The sequence below is a fragment of the Pungitius pungitius genome, chromosome 17, assembly GCF_949316345.1.
Source record: "Pungitius pungitius chromosome 17, fPunPun2.1, whole genome shotgun sequence".
Taxonomy (NCBI): Eukaryota; Metazoa; Chordata; class Actinopteri; order Perciformes; family Gasterosteidae; genus Pungitius; species Pungitius pungitius.
In genome coordinates, this window is record NC_084916.1 from 7,180,618 (window position 1) to 7,207,375 (window position 26,758).

At 45.8% G+C, this 26,758-nt stretch overlaps 1 protein-coding gene across 2 annotated transcripts; it reads left to right on the plus strand.

Moving 5' to 3' along the window:
* The first annotated feature begins 94 nt into the window (after positions 1-94).
* Positions 95-26,646, plus strand: ash1l (ash1 (absent, small, or homeotic)-like (Drosophila)). Of its 2 annotated transcripts, none has more exons than XM_037473337.2 (27): positions 95-348; positions 1,255-1,351; positions 4,314-5,132; positions 5,898-10,269; positions 12,009-12,702; positions 12,889-13,062; positions 13,197-13,291; positions 13,783-13,856; positions 14,028-14,073; positions 14,277-14,385; positions 14,480-14,686; positions 14,852-14,998; positions 17,086-17,194; positions 17,343-17,492; positions 17,986-18,053; positions 18,364-18,530; positions 18,758-18,910; positions 19,084-19,138; positions 19,527-19,659; positions 20,588-20,860; positions 21,006-21,092; positions 21,214-21,304; positions 21,773-21,911; positions 22,027-22,199; positions 22,419-22,585; positions 23,082-23,574; positions 24,240-26,646. In XM_037473337.2, the coding sequence occupies exons 3-27, from the start codon at positions 4,512-4,514 to the stop codon at positions 24,329-24,331; spliced, it is 8,889 nt and encodes a 2,962-aa protein (XP_037329234.2). In that variant the 5' UTR covers positions 95-348; positions 1,255-1,351; positions 4,314-4,511; the 3' UTR covers positions 24,332-26,646. The 2 variants fall into 2 exon arrangements, with proteins under 2 accessions (XP_037329234.2, XP_037329233.2); XM_037473336.2 differs by having other exon boundaries at positions 95-252.
* The last annotated feature ends 112 nt before the right edge of the window (positions 26,647-26,758 follow it).

Here is a 26,758-nt window from a genome sequence, read left to right on the forward strand (position 1 = left end):
TTCTCCTCTCCCCTCCGCCCTCCTCGGTCAGTCCTCCTCCCCCCTCCCTCCCGCCTCCTCCTCCTCTCCCTCCCTCCCACCTCTCCGGGGCTGAGAATGCCCGTGTTGTACTGACACAGTAGCGATACGGGCTGAGTAGACATGGAGGCCCCGTTAACCAGAGAGCCCCGTGCTGACACATCCAGGCCTAGCTAACGGCGCGTCGGAGTGGATTTTGGAGCACATCGGGAGATATTACGGATACTTATTGCTGTAAGGAAAAGGGGATTTTAACACCAAGGAAGAAGAAATAGAAGGATATCCATTTCGGGTCTCTGTTGATTCAACGCAGCCGCCATTTTGTTGACAGTTAGTGTTTTTTTTAATAACCTACACGGCGCTGCATCTGTTATTCTCATAACCACCGGATTTTAATTCGCTACGTTTTGTACGTGTGTATTTATGTCGACTTAATAGCGCGTTTGGCTTTGAACCCAAGTCTGAAGGATTTTCTGCCTCAGTTGTCATGCTAGTGCATCGTTAGCCGCCGTGGCAGGGATGTAGTAACACGAGTGCCTACGAGAATGTGACGGAGACGCAGGATTATGTGCATCACTCATCCGTGGTTGTGTCACATTTAAACGGTTTACAGGAATAGTTTGAGAGCTCAAGGTGTTCGCTCCTCATCCGCAGCCTACACGCAGTGTAAGTCAAAGCTGTGCCGGGGGGACGTTCGCCTAAATCGTCCGCAAACGGGCTGCTGAGAGACGGCTAGTTAGCTGCCAGAGCCGTTGATAATCGGACAGGAGGTAGCTAACGCGACTAGCTGGCCACAAAATAAACAGAAACCTTTTAGATTGCGCGCCCAGTTACCACGCGATGCCTATACCGCGCTTTCGCTTTTATTATCCCCAATATTTTGGAAGTACATTTTTTGTTAGGGGGTGGGATGATGCTTTACGTGGCGACACTCGGCGAACACAATCGCAACTTTGTGTTTTGGAGGTGGTAACGTTAACAGCCCGTGTTTGTACGCGGTCAAGCGCCGTGCATTGGGTTCTGATCGGGATGTGTGGCTGCGTGCACCTCTGCTACTTTGTTATAACCTATTTGACACGTCTGGGAGTAGCAGAAACACGGTGTTATGCGATTGTAGCGTGAATACTTTAGAAACAATTCGAATCGCGTCATACTACGCGCATTTATTATCCATAAACACAACATTGAAATCGCCCAAATCTGACATTTTTCATGTTGTGGTTTCCCGGCATTCAGGACTCTAAAGATAAAATATGTGGCCACCACGTTGATTCCCACGAAGGGAGGACACCGGGCCAAATAATGTGAACACCGTTTCTGGACAATTACAGAGGTGAGTCAAAATATATATATATATATAACGTTATATGAATATGATTGATCCTGCTATATTTACGTATTTATTGTTGATATTAGGCAGCAGATAGCTTACTGACTCTGCCATCAGTCTCATCAACCGATTCTAATCTAATGTTTAGTGTGAGAAGTTAAATTACTTCATTACAGTGTTACCTGCACAGAAACTAATTGTGTCTCCAAGGCCGGATTTCCTTTCGATTGAGACAGTAATTATGAGTGTGACCTAACAGGGGATGGATTAGCTGAGTGAATAAAAGCTGATGGGTCCCTAAGGGATGGTTTTAACTGCAGCCTGGCCAGGTTTTTTGCATATGAGGGAAAGTATAAATCACTGAGATGTTGTACACAAATGTAATGGAGTACATTCATTTTGAAAGCAGTTCAAAACCCTTTAGGGAACTTCCCCGGGCAGCTGAAGAAGCAGCGTGTTTCCATGGTGCTGCAATTCAATTCAATTCAATTCATTTTATTTTGTATAGCCCAAAATCGCAAATTACAAATTTGCCTCAGAGGGCTTTACAGTCTGTACACATGCAACATCCTCTGTCCCGAAACCCTCACATCGGCACAGGAAATACTCCCCAAAATTTGAAAAAACCCTATGAAAAGGGAAGAAACCTTAGGGAGAACGTCAGAGGAGGGATCCCTCTCCCTGCACTGACTGACACCTGTCATTCCAGCCCCATTATTATTTGTAGGTTCAAACACCACGGCCGCCTCTTCATTTCAAGGCCATCGCGTGTCAAAGATTGTGGTTTGTGATACTGATACTAATGAATGGTACTAGTGAAGGAACTCTGCTGTCCTCCACCCCAAAGCACGGCGGGTGTAGCTTTCTCGTACCGATGGAGTAGAAGCCCTGGAAATGACGCAGAGCTCTGGGGGCGGACGGAAGCCCTCGTGGGAATGATGTCGGGGGTGGGTTGGTCGGATACTAATGCTATGGCCACAGGGGGAATCTGCAGTTATGAACAACGTGTGCAAAAGTGAGGAGGGAGGGGAGTAAGGGGAGGAAAGGAATGGGAGGGGGCACGGGAAGTTATTTACTACGACTCTGCTTGCCCCACCATTTCTAAGGTTGTCGGTCTGATATTGATGAGAGTTTGTGTATTGCTTTCTTATTTTAATTGTGGCATATTGGGTGATAACATGTCCGCCTTTCTTCTTTGACTCCTGGTTCTTTCTCTGAAAGTAAATGGGCAGGCAGGCACCACTAATATCTGCCTTTTGAAACCAGTAGTACTGTCATTCTCGTAGTTTGCGGTATGACTGAAAAAAACAGACCAACGGCTGTAATGGCAAAAGTACCCTGATGCTAAACATGAACGTGTTATCGTGTGTTATCAGTGGCTTATAAATCACAAATTAGAAGTGTCAGAACAATTGCCAGTAAATGTCCTGGCTTGGCTTGTTAAAGGTGAGGGGAATGTTTTGACCCCCAGGGGGCTTTTCTTAAGACTTGTGTCAGTTGCCTTTCACAGAGTTCGGTAGTACATTTGCCTATTCTTGGCAAAGCTGATGTCAGGGTGGAAGCAGCTAGTTTAGCCCTTCGCATAAAAGACTGAGGAGAATATTTGTCACCCCATGAGAGACGGACACGGGAAACAGAGTTTGTGTGTGTGTGTGTGTGTGTGTGTGTGTGTGTGTGTGGGGGGGGGGGGTCGGCAAAATGTGTTTTTGATTAAAGTAGGAACAAAGTGACGTAGTTTTTGCGCTCTTATTACTGCACTCTAAGTTTGCTATATCGACTAGGAAGAGGAAGGGAAAGCTTAAAGAAGAGAGTAAAAAAATCACAGAGATTGATGGAGTGTTAAAGAAAAGAGGGGGGTGTGATGTGAGTATGGTATGTGTAGCAAGGAGGAGTTTTGAGGCGAAATAGTGTGAGTTATTGAAGTAAACACAGAAAGGAGGGCGCGGGAGCCCTACGGGCCAAACTCCAAAAAGCGTGCAATGTTATCTGTGTGGTTCAACGAAAATAAAAATCGGAAGTCGAAATCCAAAGCACACATAGTCTTTGTGCTGGGCAGGTTTCTTTTTTGTCTCTTGCCATGACACTTCAGTGATGTGTCGACTTGTATGACTGTCCTCAGGCTGCATTAAGTGGATCCTTTAGTGCTTTCCGCTAATGTAGGGCGCAGGGAAACCGCCGGCACGTTGACGCTCTATCACTCACTCTCAGTTGCTGCTTGCAAAGGCTGGGAATGGCATCCGGATCCGCTGTCTAGTCCCAGAGGGCCCAATGTGCTGAGGTCACAGTTCTGAATTGCCTACAAATGGCTTCATCCAGAGAAAGCACCTGCTTGGGGGTGAATCTGCATTAAATCACTCAGTGACCACGGGGAGCGGTAGACAACTTCATTGAATTGGGCTGTCCTCTAAGGAGCACAATTAAGAAACATGCTGCTCTATGCCGCTGCTGTGCTAACGACCGGTATGAGCACTTTGCTGCAATCACAGGCGCCAGTTTTCCCTGCAACTAATGAGGAAACTTAAGGGACGGATCATTTGGCTTATCTCTCTACACCTCGGAAGCATGTGGCAGCACTGCAGGATTAACTATTGACTCTGCACCTCGTGGGCGTTTTTAGGTAGACAATTCAGAGTCCTTGAACCTAAAATGAGATTGCTCATTTAGAAGAGCCTCTGCTGTGTAAATAGGAGACAGATTTTTGTAGTCTAAGGACAAAGACACCATTAAAAAAAACTCACCCAGACAGAATGAAGGATTGCCTATAGCAAAGTAGTTGATACAGATTGTTGCGCCATCATTCGTTTTATGACATTTTATACTTCCCAGTTGTAGGGGGCTTTTTTTTAAACTGTCACTGTTTGGTTGATGTTCAGTGCTGCGGTGACTAATGTGGAATTTGTCCTCCCCACCCTCCGTCCTTTCTTTCCTTCTCTCTCCCTGCTGTACCTGTCTTTATTTCCAACAGTTGTAGGACGGAGAAAGAGGGCTGGACTGCCAGAAGGGATAGAAGCCACCACAAAACAAGGAGCGCTTTACCCTCACCGTTATCCCCCTCCCCTTTCCCCCCCATAACCCTTATCCCCTCCCACCCCGCCTACAAAAACTGTACCTGGTATCCCCAACATACCTTCCCTAGTAAACCTGCCCACCCAATAAAGTTCTTATGGATCCAAAAAATCAATTGGCGACTGCAACTCCACCCCCTCCTCTCTCAGGCGTCCCCTCAGGGGAACGGGAGAAGGAGGTAGGGGGTGGAAAGAAAGAAGAAGAAGAAGAAGAGGAGGAGGAGGAGAAGAAGAAGAGAGATAGAGAGAAGGAAGGAGCCGCCACTGTCTCTGCTGGTGCAGGAGGGGCAGGGGCAAGCGGGCCGGGAGGTGCCGGCGGCGACCAGTCCCATTTCTCCATCAAAGAGAGCAGCCTTTCCGAGGGAAATGTCAAACTTAAGATTGGGCTTCAAGCAAAACGCATGAAGAAGCCCCCCAAGATCTTGGAGAACTACGTGTGCCGACCAGCCTTCAGAGCCACGGTGAGGCACACGGGCCGCGGAGGAGGCGGTGCTCGTGGAAACCGTGCCGGAGCCACTAGTGATGGGGCAGGCCTTCAGAGCCAGAGTCCTTTGCACGGCCGGGACAAAGACAAGAAAGAGAAACTCAGTGTCAACAGGCCGGCCTCATCGTCTTCATCAACCCTCTCAGCTAAAGCTGCTACGCCACCTCCTCCTGCCCCCATCAGCACTACCACCCTGTCACCCACACAAGTGAATGGGAGCACTCCAGGAAAAAGGGTAAGGAGTCAGAACAGTTGATTCATGTAATTTGATTGAGCAGTGGATTCACTCCAAAAGTAAATATTCCACATTGACAGCAAGCATGTTCACTGTATTATATCTGTATTATATCTATTTCCAGATTTGAACATTTAGCTTACTTCCTTAAAATGTTATTAGTCAGTTGTCAGTAAGGCAGCGTTAAAGGTTACCGCTTTAATGACCATGTTATTGCACAGATAAAGAGGAGGACATAAATTGTTCTTTAGTTCTCTTTGTTTTCTCCTGTTGGCCGCTTGCTATTCGTCACACACCGCCCCCAATAATCTCCCTTCGTCTGTGTCGTCTGTCCTCTGTTCCTCTTGTCTCTGCACGGCCATGTCCTCCCCACCCCCCTCCGCCACATGACCCCTCTGTAGCGCTCCCTTTCTGTCCCCAAACTGACCCTGATAAGTGTTATTGAGCTGAGTCTAACTTCCCCCCTGGGCATGGCCATAAAGCAGCAGACCGAAATCTTATCAATGAATTGCATTTTGTAAAAGGGAACATCAACCTATTTCAATGGTAGTTTGTATGTCTAGCTCAGGCTGTCTCTGGAGAGATGCGATAGCTTCAGTAGCAGCATAGCTTTTTCCATATTTCTTGTCAAATTTATCATAAGATAGCAGGTTAAAATCATGTTAATTTAGAGAAATTTCTTAAATGTAATGCAGGTAATTACTCACTTTTCTGCCATTATGAACATACGGACCATTGTTAACTATCTCGTTCTATGTTTTCCAGGGTTCACCAAAGATGGATTGCAAGTCCGATCTAAAGCCAGACACGAAAGCAGCCACCACCACATTTGAGAGACCCCTTAACCTTCACCGTCCTACACCAGACAGCAAAACGCATCCATCTGGGAAGAAAACATCAACTCCACAGCCCAACGCTCGAACATCTTCACCTTCTCCACCACTACCTTCATCAAAGGAACCCAGCTTTGAAGCTCTTAAACCTCTTCAATACACCTACAGCACTGAAAGTCAGAGAGACAAGGACAAGAGTGTTCAAAATTGGGTGGCACCCAAGATCACTGAGAAATTAGCGCAACTCATAGCGACATGCCCACCCTCAAAGACCCCTAAGCCAGCCAAACATACAAAGACCGACCCGGCTCCTCCTCTCCCAAACTCAGGCTTTATGGCCCCGACAGCCAAGCAACGAGACAGGGCTATGGCCAATAGGAACACATATTCAAGAATGGTACACCTTTCTCCACCACCTCCGGTGTCACGACCGCCTGGTCGGCCGTATGGTTCTAGGAACAAAGACAGTGTATTGGAAAATTCACCTTCCCTGACACCAGTGAGGCAGGAGGACATGGAAGGCGATGATAAAGCCAGTAGCAGCAGCAGCAGCAGCAGCAGCAGCGATAACGGCTACAACGGCGACAGCAATAACTGCCCGTCTGCCATGTCAAAGGACTGCAGCAACGACAACGGTGGCATCTCTAAGCCTCAGTCACGTCCAGGTTACTGCCTACCATGCAACACGTCCTTGCCATCCTGTCCCATTTCATCCTCTTCCACCAACTCCGCTGAGCCGAGGACAGTGAGCGCAGTGAGTCACCTGGGGTTCCCTGCTCCCTCACAAGCGCACCATGCACGAGAGAGTCCCGCCTTGGCAGAGGAGAGCAGTGTAAATAAGAGGGAGCAGGACGGTGACGGCCAGAGAGACATAACCAAGTGCCCTCCTCCAACAGGATCAGGAAAACCAGAAGGGAAAGACAAGGGGGCGAATAATCAGTCACTGCGAATCGAGAGGGTGAAAAGCTCTAGTCCAAGTAAGCGCAGTCCTAATCGCGATAGTAGCCGATCCGGGCGGACAAGCAGCCCCGCTGAGCATGTAAGACAAAGGGCTTCTCCTTTATCGGAGCCAGATGATGATGATGGTCCACTAACACCACTGAGAGATGATTCTCCTGATTCATCCATAGACTCTCCAGCTGAGCAGGACAGCAAACCCCTAAAAAAACGTAGGGGAAGGAAACCCCGCTGGAGCCGTATGATGAACAAGACTTATGGTCAAAGAGTAAGCCTGGACGGTCCATTCGACCAGAGAAAAAACATCTTGCCTTTATCGTCAAGCTTGGAAACCCTGTCTCCACCGGTTAAGAGACCGGTGGGCAGGCCTCCAAACCCAAATAAAGTCAAACCAAATCCTATGTCACAAAATCCAGTGTCTCAGCTTTTCCCACCCCAGCCTAAGAAAAGGGGAAGGCCAAAGTCTATAATGCCACGGCTTGACGGTCCAGCCCGTGGGTGCCTTCCTAACAAGCTGGTTCCCTCCAAGGTCTTTTCATCTTTACTGAAGTCTAAAGAGGAGCAGGACCCCCCTGTGCTTCATCCTGAGGTGGACTTAAACCCTCCTAAACCTATGCCTAGAAAACGCGGACGCCCCAAGCGGCTTCCTCCTACCTTACCCCAAGAGGGTCAGCCTCCTACTTTGGCTCCCGAGGCAGGGGACATGGGAGACAAACGGTTCCGCACCAAAGGAAACGGGCAGCTTATCATGAAAACTATTATAGGCAAGATCAATAAGATGAAAAGCATGAGAAGGAAGCGTATTCTCAGTCAAATTTTGTTAGGCCCAAGACCAGAAGACATCCCGAAATGCACCACCAGTGGGGTGGTTGGTTCCGTGGAAGCTGCAACCCAATCGCTGTCGTCGTTGGCGGCTTCGTTTGGTGGAAAACTAGGGCCACAAATTAATGTCAGTAAAAAGGGCACGATATACATGGGTAAAAGACGAGGCCGCAAACCCAAATCCGCCTCTAATTCAACAACACCCCCACCAGAACCTTTCCTGTCTCCAAACACCACGTCCCCTCTCCATCACCATCAGTTGCATCAACATCACCAGCTCTCCTCGTCAGAGGTCTTTCCCTCCCCGTCCCTCTCGCAGTCCAGCGGAGGCCACAGTCCCATCAGCGATGCCAGCTTTGTGGAGCCAGGCTCAGTGCACTTTGCAGGTCACTCTCACTACGCTAACCCCCACCACGCCCACAGCACGTTCTCCTTTCCTCCCCCAACTTTTTCCGCACCCAATCCTCGCAACACTGGATCATCATCCATGGCCACAGCAGCTTCCCAGAAAAAGTCCTCTTACCGCGGGTACCAGCACCACCACCATTACAGGCAGCACTACCATTACCATAAGCTTTCACCTTCTAGGCCGCTTCATCCCACCTCCCCTGCACCTCTCAGCGAGCTCAAAGAAGCCACTCCGTCACCAGTCAGCGAGTCTCACAGTGAGGAGACCGTGCCCAGTGACAGTGGTATAGGAACAGATAATAACAGCACATCTGACCGTGGTGAGAAAGCTGGTGGCGCGGGTGGCCTGGGCGTAATCGGGATGCCACCTGGAATGGGCGGTGGATTATTAATGCCTGGTGTAATTGGTTCAGCTATGGGTCCAGGGGTGGGCCTTAGTTCCAGAGGCCGGAGACGCCACTCCGCCGTGCTTATGGAACATCCCTCACCCGCTCCATCACCCCAGGGGGCAAGGTCATCACCAGATCCAAGGAGACCTCACCCAGCAGCTCCCGCCTCTTCCTTAATAGGACATAAGGACAAACATAAGCACAAGTGCAAACGGCGCACTCACGGGTGCCCCGGCTACGACAAGCTAAAGAGACAGAAGAGGAAACGCAAGAAGAAATTCCTGCAGCTGCGCTCCCGGCGGCATGACCCAGACTTTCTTGCTGAGCTAGAGGAGATTGTTGTCAGACTTAGTGAAATAAGGATAGCACACCGTACCACTGGGCACCGGCTCGGCAGCGGGATAGGCATTGCGGCAGGAACGAGCAGAGTGACAGGAGTGGGGAGCAGGGCCAGCGGCGGCATAGGAAGCCCAGGTGGCCCTCCTCCACATCATTATGTCCACAGAGATCTCCTGCCTACAATCTTCAGGGTAAACTTTGGCAGCTTCTACTCTCATCCGGCATACTCCTGTGACCCATTGCACTATGTTCGTAAACCAGACATGAAGAAGAAACGGGGCCGGCCTCCTAAACTGAGGGAGTCCATGTCTGAGGTTCCTTTTGTACCTGGACTTGGATTTCCACTCTCCAGCGGAGGCTTCTACCACCCCTCCTACGCCGTTCCCTACTCCTCTGGGCCCCTCGGTTTGGGCTATTACAGGGGCTACCCCCCAGCTAGCGCTCTGTATCCCCACCCACACCACCAGTCGCCCCACACAGCCGCGTCACACCACTCTCACCACTCACCGTCGTTCCCCCCTCCTCCCCCCACATCCTACATGCATCATCACCACCCTTCTCATCTCCTGCTGAACCCCTCTAAATTTCACAAGAAAAAACACAAGCTACTCCGGCAGGATTACCTCGGAGGCGGACGGTCTCCTGTCCTGTATCCACCTATGTCATCGGAGCTTTCCTTCAACTGGCACCACAAACACAAACACCGACACAAACACAGAGAGCGCTGTTCTGAGGATGACAGAGAGGAAGCTGCAAGAGGAGGATTGACCAGCCGGGCAAGTACAGGGGCTTCTGAGAGTGGACCATCAGGGAAAGGAGAGCGAGTTGGCAGCTTAGGAATGGCAGAGTCCTTACAACGATGCCGCTTCGGGCGAGATGCCGCCAGCACCACTGCCGGCAAGTCAACTGCTTCGACTTCAGCCAACTCCCCATCCTCATCCTCCTCGTCATCCGCAGAAAGGTACAAGCGCAAAGAGAGCTCCATGTCCTGTCTGGGCCCCTCGAGGCTCGCACTGGGTAGCGGCTCGAAAGGCCACCACCCAGTAGAGTCTTGGTTCAGGATGGGCAGCTCCAAGGCCAGTTATTCAAAGCTTTCCCGGAGCCATGTGGCACCTGGACAGGGTCCCTTCTCAGACGGACGGGCCGAAGACCCAGCCGGCTGCTCAGACAGCGAGGATGAGGAGCCTCTCAGTCCCACGGAGGATGTGGAGCCCGGAGCCCATGATTCTCCAAACCGTACAAATCTGTTTGCCTCTGCTCTCACCCGCACTACGCTGAAAGGGGGGAAAAACAGAAAAACTGAAGTGGTCACTGAGAGCTCCGCCTTCTCCCGCATTGACCGGCCGATGAGGAAGGATCGTTCAACATCGGCAGAGAGGAGAGAGTTAGGTAAGTTTAATTTTAAAGGGATCTGTATGAATGTGTTCCCTTAAGCTGAGGCTCCTCTAAAACTAACAGAGAAAAGCGTATGCATATAAACAGAAGCTACAATCCGAAGCCCAAGGTGTTTTGGGTGCTCGCTCCTTTAGCTTGACGCACGCTCCTGATCTTGAATCTAGAATCGATTGCTCTTCCTTAGTGTCCCAGATGTTGGTCAGTCAAGGTTGAAATTTTTTGGGTTGAATATTGTAACCTCCGGATGTTGGTGTGTCAAGGTTGAAATTTTTTGGGTTGAATATTGTAACCTCCATTTCTGTTGCAGCTGAATATTTCCAGTTTTTTTTTAGGTTGAATTTTTTTGCGGTGTTTTAATGTTGAAAAACATTCAGGTACATCATTTCAATGCATAAATATTCAGTGCTAGAAATTCAATCACCTTTTTATTTCAACCCCCGATGGCACAGATTTACTTCCATACGTGTTAACTAGTGAGAGATGAAGCACAATGGTGTAGTTCAAGCCACGGTGGGGTAATCCTGGATTAGAGCTCAGGACTCGGGGTCACCCAGCGGTCGCAGACTGTTAAGGCAGAGGAGGCAAAGGGTGGGGAAGGGGCTGGCACGCTGGTCAAGTGGGTAGTGATGGACATGGATCAATGCATAGTGGGGGGAGGTTTGAGAGTCAGTGTAAGTGTATGTAAAGGACCATGAAGGAGACGAGAATACGTGAATAAGTATGTATACATCCAAATGTTCAGATTCTGTGAATCTGTGAATGTGAATGCCCAATTAAAATAAAGATGATTTGTTTGTGTCAACGAGCTTTAAATGCTATGTATGACATGCCAAGCTGTTCACACAACACAGGGGAATGGGACACTGGTGATGCTAAGCTTCAAACTGCTGTGCTCTCTGATAAGCAAGTTAATCGGTCATTCAACTTTTAATCTTAGCTGGTGGCGTGGATCACGAGTAGGATCCCTGAGTTTTTTCTTTGAGGGTCACTAGACATGTAACAAGCCTCTTTCACTGATCCCAGACTCATGTCTGACACACAGAAGGTGTGGAGGGATGTATACCAGTAGTGCACCTATTATATTTCAATGATTTAGTTACAGTTGCTTTCTTCAGCTTTTCCAACAGTGGAATTGTCTGTAATAATTAGTATTCTTTTGAATTTGTAACGTTTTCATTTTAAAACTTATTTCTATATAAATGAAACTTTTCTAACAAATGCCAAAAATTCTGAAAGGCTGAGGTCTGGGGTTTAGAACTAACAAGTTATCTTTATCTGAGAGAGATGGAGAATAAATGGAGTGGGATCATACATTTTCCAGTAGCGATGCATTGATTTTCCTGTTTCCAAATTTTAAGGTCTTACCTGGTGATGCAGATTTTTGCTTGATAAGATTTTGTTCTTAAAACATCCCTGACATTAAGGCCCAAAAAAAAGCTTTCATTTTACTACTTTCGCCAAGAATTATTGTAAAAATCCAATATTGTAAATCAATCAGCTGAAAACCGACAGCCAATTGATATGTGCATCTTTGATTTTACAGTTGTGGCAGAACAGGTGGTCACAGTTCTTATAAGAGAGCGATGAGTCTGAGACTGAATAAAAAAATGTAGAAATATACTGGGATGAAAGGTCGGTTGAGGCAAGGACAGCTAGGAAACGGTGAATTGAAGCCATGCTTTCATACTTAGTGCTGCATACGCAGGATTCAGTTTCTCTTTTTCTTTGACCAGGGTCGTCATTGGGTATCCAGACAAGGGGCGTCGCCCTCTCTCCCCCTGAAGGGCCCGACGTATCCATGCACCACCGGCAGCAGCACCATCACCACCAACCCACCATGTTCCACTCCCACGGCTCCGCTTCCTCCTCCTGCCTCTCCCCCTCACAGGACTGTTGCCTGGGGGATGCTTCCCCGCCCCACCAATCCCATCGGGCACAGCCATCCAAACACAGCCTGTACCACGTCAACAAAATCCTGCGCGCCAAGAAGCTCCAGCGGCAGGCACGCACGGGAAACAACGTGGTGAAGAAGAGGGGCCCCGGCCGTCCCAGGAAACACCCGTTACCCTCCCCGCCACCATCCCCGCCGCCATCCCCACCACCAGTGGTTGAGCTGAATCAGACCCGGCACAGGGACAGAGTGACGGAACGGCCCGCGGGGGGCAGAGGGTGGGAGGGGGACACCGTTACGGATGCCATTGAGGCGGTAGTCCAGGGCCAACGCCGAAAAAGCCAGAAGAGGAAGCAGTGGGACGGAGGTGAGGAAGAAGAAGAGGAGGAGGACGAGGATGAGGAGGACGGGGAGGTAGAGGAAACTGAGGAGCGATTGCCAGACAGAGAGGAGAACCTGGGCAGCCTGGCTGCAAGGGCCAGAGCTGGGACAGGGAGAAGCTGGCTTACCCAGGACGAGCTCCAACAGTTTCGTGGGTAAGCAAATCGCCCCAACACCGTTGCACATTAACCTTCATGCTTCCTCTATACAGCCTCAGCTGTGGTTCACTGACAAAGATTAATGCTGAGTGTTCAAGTTAGGATTCTATTCAATGCTGGCATGAAAAGGAACGATGTGAAATCCAGTCCTCACTAGAAACCAAGTCCTGGTTCTCTTTCTAGCTCAATGGAAAGCAAGCCAGATGGCCAATGCTCCCCGGACCACCCAACCACCGTGCCCCAGGAACAAGCTCTGCCCATGCCGGTAATTACCCAACGGGAGAAAAGACCAGCCAGACCTCCAAAGAAAAAGTTTCAGAAGGCGGGACTTTACTCTGATGTGTACAAGACCGAAGAGTGAGTTGCAAACAAATATTAAGCTACATCTCCTGATATGGACATTCATGTTGGATCAATCCACATATAGAGGTTTTCTATAAGTGATTTTAAACCGCCGTTACATTTCACAATTTCTATTCCCCACCTTGTAGCCCCCGGAGTCAGCTTCTGCAGCTAAAGAAAGAGAAGCTTGAATACATACCTGGTGAACATGATTTTGGATTGTTTCCGTCTCCAATTCATGTTGGTAAGTCTCAAATTGGATCCCTTCTTTTTGATCCACCCCCCTGTTTTTAAAACACAGGATTGTATATGTACTTACAAACAGTGGTTTGAAGCTAATCCAAGTTACTTATGTTTTATATTACTGTTAAAAAGTTTGACCATGTTTTATATGGAGCTCATACATTGGCCTCTCTAATGAAGTGTGATTAGTCCATTTAGCTGAATTGAAGCCACAACTGCTCTTTTTACTTTTCTCATTGAAACTCAGTAAACCGGTCCTGGGATAAGCTAGCTATGGTAGACTAAAACACATTATGTTTCATTAAGAGCGCACTTGCTTTATGATATGTAAAAACTCACACACACACACACACACACACATACACATATATATATATATATATATATATATATATATGTGAAATAAAATAATATGTCTGAAAGTTACTTCCTCCTTCTTGTACGTTTTAGTTTAATTTTCTCCCCATAAGGTTGCCCTGCTTTTTTTTGTAGGGAAGTACCTGAGACAGAAGCGCATTGATTTCCAGTTGCCTTACGACATCTTATGGCTGTGGAAACATGATCAGGTGATTAACCGTGTGAAGGACTAAGTGTTTTTAGGGTTTTCACATGCTCGCGGTGAATCATTGTTGACCGCTAGTTTCAAAAGAGACGGCCCAGCGAAGGTCCACATAAGTATGTGTTTCCGCCTTTTAAATGCCTTTATAGTTACTATGGTTCTATGTTGTGTGTTTCAGCTTTACAAGAGGCCAGATGTCCCCCTTTATAAAAAGATCAGATCAAGTGAGTATTGGGCTGGTTCCATGGATTCAGCCTGTGTAATCTGCCGCTTGATCAGTTTATGTATTTCCGTGTTGTACCAGTGTGGTTTTGCTTACTGTTATTTGCACTGTTTGCAAAACAGGAGTCAAAAATGCTTGATGTTTCCACTGCTTGTCACACTTTGTGAGAGTGTCAATAACTGTAAATCCCTGCTTGCGTCACAGATGTCTATGTGGATGTGAAGCCTCTCTCGGGTTATGAAACCACTACATGCAGCTGCAAACAGCGTGAAGACTCAACTGAAAAAGGCTGCCTGGACGAATGTCTGAACAGGTAACAATAAAACTTGGAATAGCAACTTTTGAAAAGTTTCCCAAATAGGTTTCCTATACGCACATATCTTTTTTTACATTGCCTTTTTCCCCAGGATGAGTTATGCAGAGTGCTCTCCTAGCACCTGTCCATCTGGTGACCGGTGTGACAACCAGCACATCCAGAGACACGACTGGGTCCAGTGTCTGGAGCGGTTCCGTGCCGAGGGCAAGGGCTGGGGCATCCGCACCAAGGAGACCCTTCGCTCCGGACAGTTTATCATCGAGTACCTGGGAGAAGTGGTTAGCGAACAGGAGTTTAGGTGAGACTGTCGGATCACTTCGTAGACGTTGATTCAGAAAAGGTTTCATATTTTGTGTCTGCAGCTTTGCTTATTCCATAGTTTGGGGCATCATTTATCTTGGCATGGAAATTAATGAAAAGTTCTCTTTTAATCATCCACTCCCTCTCTTCTGCCATATTTCAGGAGCCGTATGATGGAGCAGTACTTCGCCCACAGCGGCCAATACTGTCTGAACCTGGATAGCGGCATGGTGATCGACAGCTACAGAATGGGCAATGAGGCACGCTTTATAAACCACAGCTGTGAACCCAACTGTGAAATGCAGAAGTGGTGAGTGCCACGGCAGCTTTAAAATAGTTCCTACCTAATGTAATGTTGTCATTTGTTGTTTTCAGCACAGATTTGGCTTAACGCTTAGAGGCATGAGCATTTGCAACAAGTTGTTAAAGACGGATGATTGAGCCTGGCGGGCTGTTAACTGCTTTAGTTATTCCTTTTCTTTCTCTAAATTTTTTTTCAGGTTTTTTAAAAGCCATGGAAATACGGCAGTCAACAGTTAATCTGATTTACTAAATGGATTTCCACTCTAATAAACGGTTTCATAGCAATCATGACAATTGTTAAAAGTTTAAATTTAAAAAAAGGATTGAACAAAGGCTGACACATTGAAGAGCAGCTCTGTGACTTAAACTCCACAGGCAGCTTTTAAGGACTGCTCAGTGCATCAGCAGTCAGTGTATAAAGGAGACTGGATCGCTGTGAGAGGAGAGTGGGAGAAGCTGATTGAAAAATGTTGCAGCTTGATAATTCACTATCCGTTTTCCTAAATGCTTTTGTCACTTACGGTTAACAAACTGGAAAATACTAGCCTATTACCTTAATAGTTTCAGTTGATTGTTTTCTGTTTGTATGTCTGAGGATTTGGAGGAGCTGAGGTAATGTCTTTCTCACTCTGTGAGAGTCTGGTGAAGGAAACCGAATGGAGGGAAAGAATAGTGCCGACCAGGCCACTAAAAGTCCTAATAGGGTTTTCATTAGAAGTAGCCACGCGTTACTGTCAAATAATGCATTTTAATGCATCGACGTGGCAGAAAATCTTTGTTATATTCTGAAGTTGTTTGAAGGATCGTGGATGTATTTTAGTTGAACCACTTAAACATGATAAGTAGCCCCAGGGTACGCTTGCCAATGTTGGACTGCTTTTGTTTGGGTGATCTTACACAAGCTCTGAAATGGACTTGTGTAGCAGGTGCACTTCATTGTAAATGAGAAAGCTCTGCTTTGTAACCCTAACCGTATTATTGTGGTAGTTTGGTAGTAATCTCATGAGATCCCCTCAGTCAGTCTCTGCCAGTGTTCAGAGACACAATGGCTTAAAGGCCTTGCACAACGGCAAAAGAATTCTCTGGTTTCCTGAGGGATTGCTCCCCCAGCATGGCTATCGTGGACCTGGCTGAGCTAAGCAGGCCTCCGAGTCACAGTGAGGGACTTCTGTGTGAGAGCCACTTGGATTGCTCTTTGAGATGTGGTTTGCATGTGTATGCTACATCTGAAACATGTGACAGAGCAGTTTAGAGATGTTGTGGACATTGAACAACGTCCGGAGAGTCCTCTATAAAGCTCGACCCTCTGCCCTCCAGCACGGACAAGCTCATAATCTAGGACACCGGTCAGTGTGTGCGTGCGTGTGGGGCTGCTTGTGTGTATAACTTAGAGTGGCTGGCCTGAAATAAAAGAATCCACAAGGATGGAGGATTTTCAGCACAAAGCCTGACGAGTCATCCATCTTGTCACAGAAGAGAGATTACATGGAGCCGAGCCTTAGATACAGCTGTAGTGCCTGAGGACAATGCGCCGAACCAGCTTTTTACCCCTATAGAAGGAATAAATTATCAAGTGGCGGGCAAACAGAATAGTGTGCTTTATTCTTTGAAGAATGGTGAAAAGAAATAGCACATTTTTGGTTTAGAGAAGGGGGAAATAGGGAGGACATACATGTTCTCATTGATTTAAAATGCCTTAATTGAATTATCATTCTAACAGGGCTAGTTTAAGCTTTTAACCCTTTAACAGCGTTAATAATTCTCCGATTACATTTGCTGTGTATTTATAAAGTTATTTCACTGAGTACCATTAAAAGAACCATTTTCATTTATTTTATGAAGAAAACATGTTTTTTATATGAGCGGTCTTGAATATTAATCAGTAAAATACTGCTCTGAACAAAGTTCTAGCAACTTGCCAGGCCTTGTTCACGATCTTTTCCTAATAATCTACTTCTCTCTCCTTTAAATTTAATGTGGCATATTTACAGTTCTCCATGTGCTTTATAAAAAAAGAAAGAAAAGAAAAACCATCCCATACTCTACAATTAACAACTTAACTTAAACTTAAATTTCTCTTTGACTTCTATATAGGTCTGTGAATGGCGTTTACAGAATAGGTCTCTTTGCTCTCAAGGACATCAACAGTGGCATTGAGCTCACTTATGACTACAACTTCCACTCCTTCAACACAGAAGAACAGGTGACTCACCAGTGACCCACTCTTTGTATACTACATGTTTGAGTCATCATCGCTGCTTCTGTTTTTTTTTGCCACAGCCTCTTTTTCACGTAATACGAATGAATGCTTTTCCATGTTTTATTTAACTATCTTTTCTTTCACCTTGCAGCAAGCGTGCAAGTGTGGCTCCGAGAGCTGCCGGGGCATCATCGGAGGGAAGAGCCAGCGAATCAACGGCCTTCCCGGGAAGACCGGAGGGACTCGGCGGCTGGGTCGACTCAAGGAGAAGAGGAAGTCCAAACACCAGCTCAAGAAACGAGTGAGTGATCAATGTACTTTAATTCATGGTTATCTTTTCACCCATACTTAATACTAGAGAATAGCGTACATTTTTTTCTTTCTTAAAAATGACTAATTAGTCTGTAATCTTTTTTTCCTTACCTGCCCAAATAGACACCTACATTTGGGTTTTCTGAACAGTTTCTTGGCTGATAAACCAATTTATATTGTCATATAATTAGAGCTGTTACCTGGCTCTAAAACATGTCTTGATGTCTCATTAGATATCAGTTGCTGTGCCTATGTAGGTCATGTATGTGTATGTGTCTCAGAGGAACACTGAGTGGGACACGAGGTGTAAGAAAGGGGTAGTCTTTGAGTTACGGCTGAATGGAATGACCTAAAATGTATGGTGTATTTGTGTATGGTCTATATCCAACATTCCATCTGCAGAATGCATTGTAGTTTTAAGGATGAATTTTGGTTTTGCCAAATTCTGATTGAATTTTAAATACAACCGTCTCTTTCTTCAGGAGGAGGAGTCGAGTGACAGCAACAAGTTTTACCCTCATCTCATGAAGCCGATGTCCAACAGAGAGAGGTGAACAAACAAACACGCACGCACTTATAGTACAAAAGAGTAACGGAACTAAACATTTTCAAAATTAGACTCCTGTGTCTCCAGGGTAAATTCTATTCAGTAGCTAACATTTCATGTTTTTTTTATATGCACATTGATGGTTTCTTCATTTTGTCAAAGTAAAATATGTAACTTTTTTGATATTTCTGTGTAAAATAGGTTTTTGCTCTCAATCTGTTAAGCGTTATTAGGATTTTGAGTGTGAATGTATGTTAGCACTCACAGGCACATGCTATCCTCACACTTTGCACCGCTCTCTCTCAATCATCAGGAACTTTGTGCTGAAGCACAGCGTGTTTCTCCTGAGGAACTGGGAGAAGATGAGGGAGAAACAGGAGCTGCTGAAGAGAGAGGGCGAGCGAGAGAGGGACCCCGGCAGCTTGTCTTTGTATACGCGCTGGGGAGGAGTGATCCGGGACGACGGCAACATCAAGTCAGGTAAGCGAACAGGCGTGGATGCATGAGGAGCACGTTTATGATGGGAAATTTGACAATATGCTTTATTTAGTGGCACTTGAGCTAAGGCACTGTACCCTGGAATGTACATTTTGATTTCATCTAATGAAGATATTTTTCTAACGTTGCTGTAACAAACTTGCTGAAGCATATGTGATCTGAAAGGAGGTGGAATCCTGCAATCCTGATGTCCATCTCTTGCTTTCCAGACGTGTTCCTGACGCAGTTCTCGGCGTTGCAGACGTCGCGGTCGGTGCGCACACGAAGACTGGCCGCCGCTGAGGAAAACACAGAAGTCACACGCACTGCTCGCCTCGCACACATCTTTAAGGAGATCTGTGACATGATCACCAGCTACAAGGGTGAGAGTCAGCAGTATACTATTCGATGTTCTCATTAGTATGACCTCCAGCTGTATCTGAGGTCTCATCAGTCCTCGTCTGTTGGCGCCTCTAATATCCGATGTCCACTGAATGATAAAGGCTCTCTGATTAACACATGATGACAGGATTGTTATTCTTCTCTGGTCCCTCAGATTCAGCCGACCAGACACTTGCTGCTCCGCTAGTGAACCTCCCGTCCAGGAAGAGGTAGGAGTGTGAAAGTGCAAACCTGCATTTCCCGGTTCATTCATAGTATTTTGCTTGTTATCAGAGAGCAGTGTTATTGTTTTATCTGGTCTAGTAGTGTAAAGTGCCCACACTGTCTTATCGTGTGCCACACATTTCAGCCGTGACAGCCTGTGCTTTGATTCTTTCCCGTATTGGTAGTAAACACTTTGTGTCAGGACAATAACAACTGATGGATTTGTTTCACTACATGAGACAAATACTGGTTGTTCACCACTGCGACAGAATTGAAATCTCTATTGACTAAATAATTTAACAGCACTTTAAATGCGCCACTTTTAAAACGTGAAAATATGTTTTCTAACCAGATATGCAGAGATTAATCCTGCTGTTTTTTGTGTACCATCAGGAACAGCCAGTACTACGAGAAGGTGTCTGACCCTCTGGACCTGAGCACCATCGAGAAGCAAATCCTCACAGGGCACTACAAAACTGTAGAGGCGTTTGACACAGACATGCTAAAAGTGTTCCGAAATGCTGAGGTAGGCAGGTGCATTTGTGTCAGTTTACGGGCTTTTTTTTACAGTTGGAAGGATCTTTCGGGTACTGCTTTTAGTTCCAGGTTCCTCGATCGTTCCCAAGGGTTGGTTCCAAGATTAGAGACCTGCAAGATGATCTTGATCTGTCAGGGAAGGTCCTACAACGATAAGGCTCTAAAGGATGAAACCATTGCCTAGACAGTCATCATTTGTAAATTATCTACAAACTAAATGCTTAATAAATTAATAGATCTTCTCTACCGGTCAGACGTATGTCAATAATCATTAGAAAGAACTGTTTGATAATTGCATGATGTATAATGCTGCTGAAGCATTCAGTCTTCATCTTTTAATAACACCTATCACAAGAACACTTCAGTTTCTTTAATTCCAGAATTGAAAAAAACTTGATCAAAAAAAAGAAATCATTCAAGCTATTACCGTGCAGGACTAATACATTTTTCATCCCACTCAGTTCATTTCTTTTTTCCTCTCTCGCACAGAAAACGCCCGCCAAATGTGAAATCACTTCATGACTGCTGATCCCCTGCTTATATGTTACAGGCACTTTTGATTTACATCTGTATAGCTGGAAAGTTTAAACAAGTGCCACTTGAGACCTCTCAGAGGAGCTTACTCTTCAAGTCATCGTAGTCTGAAGTGGACTTCTAAATTAGATCCACTCTTTGGTTTCAACACCCTGTTTTGCCAAACTGAAAATAGCACGAGAGGAATGTGGTTTAATGTGTTCAATTGACAACTGTGAAATTGTGGCAGCTGCAGAAACAGTTTTGAATGCCTCATTCTGTGCATTTATCAACCTTTTATAGATGATATCTCCTTATGCAGTTTAGAGGTCTGTTGTCTAAACAGATGTTTAATGGGTGGGGTAATCGAAAACACTTTCAACAACTGCCTTGTTGCCCAACAGAAATATTACGGCAGGAAATCATCGGTCGGCCGGGACGTTTGCCGTCTGCGTAAAGCCTACTACAGCGCACGTCACGAAGCTGCCGTCCAGATTGACGAGATCGTTGGCGAGACGGCCAGCGAGGCCGACAGCTCTGATTCGCTGGAGCGTGACCACGGCCACCACCATGGAGGGGGAGGTCCGGGGCCGCACGACAAGGACGATGACATCATCCGATGCATCTGTGGAATGTACAAGGACGAAGGCCTCATGATCCAGTGTGAAAAGTGCATGGTAAGAAGAAGCGACGTGTCAAACATGGCGGGGGGGGAAAATGTGGGTGACAGATTTGCTGATTTTTTGTCAAAATGAGACACAGTTGGTACCGGCTCAGGACTATTTCAACAATCAACAGTCAACAATTGATTTGTCTCTCCAGGTGTGGCAGCATTTTGACTGCACGCGGCTGGAGGCCGAGGTGGAGCACTACCTGTGTGAGCTGTGTGACCCTCGGCCTGTAGACCGGGTACGTTGATCTCCTCGACAAAGCCAATAAAACGGACACTCAGTCTCTGTCTGGGCCTAAATGATCACCAGCCTTATCCATCTGACCTCACTCATATATGTTGTTGTTGTTGTTGTTACAGGAAGTTCCCATGATACCCCAGCCTAGCTACGCCCAGGCTGGCTCTGTATACTACATCTGCCTCCTTCGAGATGAGCTGCTGCTACACCAAGGTAAAAAAAACAGCAGTCACAAGCTGTTTGGGGTGGTCACGTGTCCGCTACAAAACGTTTTGTTTTCTGAACTACAACGAGTCAACCTCTCATTCTGGTGCATATAGACATTACTTGTTGTCTTCTCCCCCCTAAACGTGAAGAATGTTGTTTCTAGAGGACAGGAAGTCTGCACGAAACCTTTTATGTTACTCTATTACAATTTAGTCAAGTCAATTAAGTTGAATTGATTCCTGTGGATTCCTTTACAACCTTTTTACCTATAATCATTTAGAGTCTAAATGATTATAGGTAAAAAGGTTGAGGGTACACATATCAGTGTAGTAACAAATGGTCTAAATTTTAGACCATTTGTTACTACACTGATATGTTACCCTCAACCTGTCAGTTGACTTTTGTATCAAAGAGGCAATTTCCTCTAAAATCTCACCATCGCAGAGAAGAAACCCGTCTGTGTCTTGTGTTTAGGCGACTGTGTGTATCTGATGAGAGACAGCAGACGCACACCTGAGGGACAGCCTGTCAGACAGTCTTACCGTCTCTTGTCTCATGTCAACCGAGACAAACTTGACATCTTCCGAATTGAGAAACTCTGGAAGAATGAAAAGTAAGTTAACAAAATGTAGTACCTTGAGCCACTGAGGAGTTGATTTTGTGCTCCTCTACCTGCATTACAGTGTTTAACTTGCTGGCCTCTTTTGTTTCCACTCCCAACTCTAAAGGGGGGAGAGATTTGCCTTCGGCCACCACTACTTCCGTCCCCACGAGACGCACCATTCTCCATCACGCCGATTTTACCCCAATGAGTTATTCCGCATGCCACTCTACGAGATCATCCCCCTGGAGGCAGTGGTGGCAACCTGCTGCGTCCTCGACCTCTACACCTACTGCAAAGGTGAGGGGGGGGGGCACAAACTCACTGACTATCTCCTTAAATGGAGAACTCTCTAACTTACCGATCGACCAAGAAGTACACCCACCTCCTGAGCAGCCACCACACCACTGAGCTCCTAGGTGCTCCAACGAAAACATACCAGAACATCTGTACCCTTTTTTTTTTTTCTTATGACATAAATCACAGCTGGCTAATACAAAACGCGTTTCCTCCCTACAGGACGGCCAAAGGGTGTGAAAGAGCAGGACGTGTACATCTGTGATTACCGCTTGGACAAGTCCGCTCACCTGTTCTACAAGATCCATCGGAACCGCTTCCCAGTCTGCACCAAGCTGTATGCCTTCAACCACTTCCCTAAGCGGCTCACACCAAAAAGAGACTTCTCGGTGAGAGGGATGGGGTCGTGAAAGAGTGGGGCTGCTGCACTGAGATCTGTTACTGATTTATAAACACTGAAAGATGTTTAAAGAGTGGAGATGATATTACAGGGCAGGGCACATTTTACTTTGTCACTTGGAAACGAATGACCAGGAACGGCTTTTTGCTTCTGATTAAAACTAGTTTGTTTGCACTGAGCCGCATCCAAATATCGGTGAAATGCTTTGTGAATTTTACAATGTTGCCATTATGCCCACGGTCAATTGTGATGCAAAAAAACTTTTGGAAATTTTTTGTTTTTGCTCTCATACCAGATGGATATGCTTTACTCCATTGAATTAGTCCAGAGGCATGTTTATTAAATCACACAGTAAACAAAATTAAGATGACTCCCCAGAAATGTCTCCCTGTGATTCATTAACAACATTGCCTTAGTTTTATTCATTAGAAAATAAATTCTTGCCAATACTGTTGGATCCAAATCTGATTGTAACATTCTTGCAGCCTCACTACGTTCCTGACAACTACAAGAGGAACGGGGGTCGTTCTGCCTGGAAGAGCGAACTACCCAAAGGAGCCGCAGGCTGTGAGGACGACGGCTCCCCCTGCGAGCGCGGCGACGACTTCCCGCCCGAGGCCGAAGACCGAAGAGGAGAAGGGGACGACGCAGACACGAATCCGGACAGAACTGAACTTTCACCGAAGCCCCGAGGAGCAGAACAGGAACAGGAAGGGGAGGGAGACGAGGACAAAAACGAGAAGGAGGAAGAAGAGGAAGGGCAGGAGTCCGAGGAAAGCAAGGAGCTGGAGGACACTTCTGCGGAGAGAATGGGCGAGATGCTTGAACTCCCGTCATCGTCGGCCTCCTCGCCGCTGCACCACCCGGTGCTGCTGGGTAGGAGGGACGCCCAGAGGGACCGGCTCAACAAAATTCTGCTGGATCTGCTGCACAGAAGTCCCAACAAAAATGGTGAGGGACCGGAATCAAAGCAAGGAGGTAGGTCATCAAATCATTCAGTTTCCAATTACTTGCAGTTATCAGTTATACATGTTGTATAAAATGTGTGTTTTTTTAAATGATTAAACTCTTATGTTGGGGCCAATAACTGAATATTATTGGGTATTGAGTAGGGGATGGAGAAGAAGCGACATCTGCAGCTCAGATTTAGCTGTTTTCCTTATATTTATGTTAAACTCTTTTTGGCCTTCGTCTAACAGATGGTGATCTCTTTTTTCTGATCTGATGTTTTCTCCAAGTCTCTTCCTCGCATGCAGTGTGTCAATATGTTGTCATAGCTTAATTCCGCTGACAGTATCAAAAAATCCACACCATCTTTTGAACCATCCATTAGTCGCTAATCTTAGTGCTTTGAGTGATAGTCTGGTGATCTGCTATATTCTGCCAACAAGGACTCGATGCTGCTCAGTGTTGTCGGTGCAGCCAAAGCCTGATACAACCCAGCCCCCCACCTATCTCGACTCTGACTCTAGACTTGCATCTTGAGATGCTATTCGGACTGTAAATGAGTCTATGGCACTGCCTGAAGCACCGTGGTACTGATTGCAGAAGAGTCACCTTTGCATTTTATTACCTTTGATTACTTTGATTTAAAATAGAGCTGTTTCTTAGCTCTTACCTCCTCCCTTGTGTTCTTCCCACAGCCGTAGATGTCTCATATCTCCTGGAGGAGGGCGCGGGCCGGCGGCTACGGCGGCGGACGCTCGGATTTGGGGATTTTGTTGGCAGAAAATAACTTTGCCTTGTGCCTGTCGAGCGCACTGCACTGCTTTTCCTGTTAGCGAGCAATTGGCAGAACACGGAGAGACAGCAAGAAAGGAAGTGCTGCGTTGTTGGTTGTCCGAGCATTAAGGACCACAATGCGTCCCTCTGGGCCTCTTCCGGGTTACCTCTTCCAAGACTGGTCATCTCAACTCTGAGAGGGTGGAGGGGGTTTGGAAGCGCTGACTCCATGGCAATTTTAACTCTTCAACAGTGCTCGAGGAGCACGAACAGAGAGAGAGCTGACTCAGACTTGCTTATTTAAGTAGTATAATGCAAAATTTTAATTTTTAATGAACATAGGAGAAATAACCCATGCACTTAAATGCATTGAATATTACAGACATGGGCGGATTAATTCCCCTATCACGCATCAGCAATGAAACAAGTGGTACTGAATAAGGATGGAATGGTGGCATCAGTCAGCAGGGAAGTAATTGCTGGAGATTTGGTCCCCTCTAGTGGGACCTATTTGCAATGACAAAGTATAACAGATGAGCGAAGATCAGCACTGGGACACCTGGAGGAGAGCGGCGTCGGAGGAATGCAAGTAGAGCGGCGCGCTGAGAGAGAACGAGCGTGGTGAACTGCACTTTTGGTACCAGGGATATTGTGAAGATCTGTGTAATGTATCTATAACAAAACAAACTTAACACTCTCACAGTATTAGATGATGCAGTCTGAAGAAAAAAAATGAGAAAAAAAGTGAGTTAAAAAGTCTTATCTTTTTCCTATACAGTAGTAACTCATTTAGGAAAAGGAAAAGCCGAGGGGTGTGTTTGTTTTTTGGATTTAAAAGTAGGGGAGGGAAGATTCAGTGTGTGCTTTTGTCAGTCAAAGTGTCTTGTGAAGGTTTTAATTTTAATCTTTCATTTTCTTGCGAGGCAGTCAGCTTCGCCCGTCTTAACATGATTCACCAGCTTAACTAAATCAGGCGTTTCGGAGGGGGGGGACACCGGCTTCAACTGTAACGCCTTACACAGCCGTGCTCTCCGACTGCCTTGTGTGCGTGTGTGTGTGTGTGTGTGTGTGCGTACACACTTGGTGTGTGTCTGTATTCTGCCAGATTTCTTGAAGATATACCTTTTTTTTTTAAAATTGATAAAAAAATGAAGGGCTCTATGGCAATTAACAGTTTTAAGAAAACTATGGAAACAATACTTAACATAAAATGTATCGTGATGGTCATATTTTCTTATATTCTGTGAGACGGGTGGGGCGGTGTATATTGGGAGGGCAAGGGACATAAAACTTTTTTTTCTTTACACTATGTTCCTGGTTGCCATGGAGAATGTTTTGAAAAAGAAATTGTGATATTTAACGAGATTTCTTTTTCCCCCAAAATGCCTCTGCTAAAAAAGGGACAGCCTACAATGTCCCAGCGCGGTGAACAAGAACGAGACACAGACGGGGGGAGAGAGGGGGAACGGAAAGCTGTACAGTGCCAAGTTATGTAAATATACACACTTACATTGAGAAGTGTCTCCAAAAGCAATATCTTGACAAATTGATTTTGTTTATTATTGTACTGTACAAGACACAGTCCTAAATGTATTATGATTATTATAATATTATAATTTCTTCCGTTTGTATTACTATAATGAAGACACTTAAGCTTGGAGGGAATTTTTTTTTTTTTTTATGTCCAGAAAAGCTCACCACAACTGTCCGGATAACATAGAAACTTAAGCTGAGTTTTCGTTGCCTATTCATGACATTCATCGATGTACTGCATGAACCAGAAGAATGTTGAATGGACACAGAAGGCATTGGGACAAGACAGTGACTCAGCGACGACACCTTTGTCACTGAATATTGTTAATAATATTACTTTTTAAGGAGAAATGCACTCCTTGTTTTTGCTGCAAAGTGTTGAACACTAAAAAAACAAACCAACATAAAAATGTTATGATATTTTTAAACGTTGATGGAAACAAAAAGAAAGCTGTCAACCCAATATCACGTTATTCATTTTGTTTTATTTTCAAATAGGAAATTCTGTGATAGCAGTCATTGTATGATGCTTGTACTTGTGTTTGTGCGTTTTGTGTGATTTGTTTAGTTATTTTTAGACAATCACAGAATAAGATGCAAGCATTGTAAATGGCAGACTGGCAGACCTTTTGTGATGTGTACAGTTTGTCAAAATACTTCTTCCACTCTTTAAAAGTTTGTAATTATGATTCTTAAGTCATGAGAAATGCTGTTGGTTTTTACTTTTTGTTTTATATTTGTTTTTGTTTTTTTTGTTTTTTTTAATAAAAAAGCACTACATTATTGTGAATACAATCTATGTTGTTGGGCTTTTAATATTCTTAGATTGAAAAATAAGAAAGAAAGCTTATATACTTATTACGTTATGTGGTTTGAAGTCCTTTGAGAAAAAAAGTTAAAGGAAAGT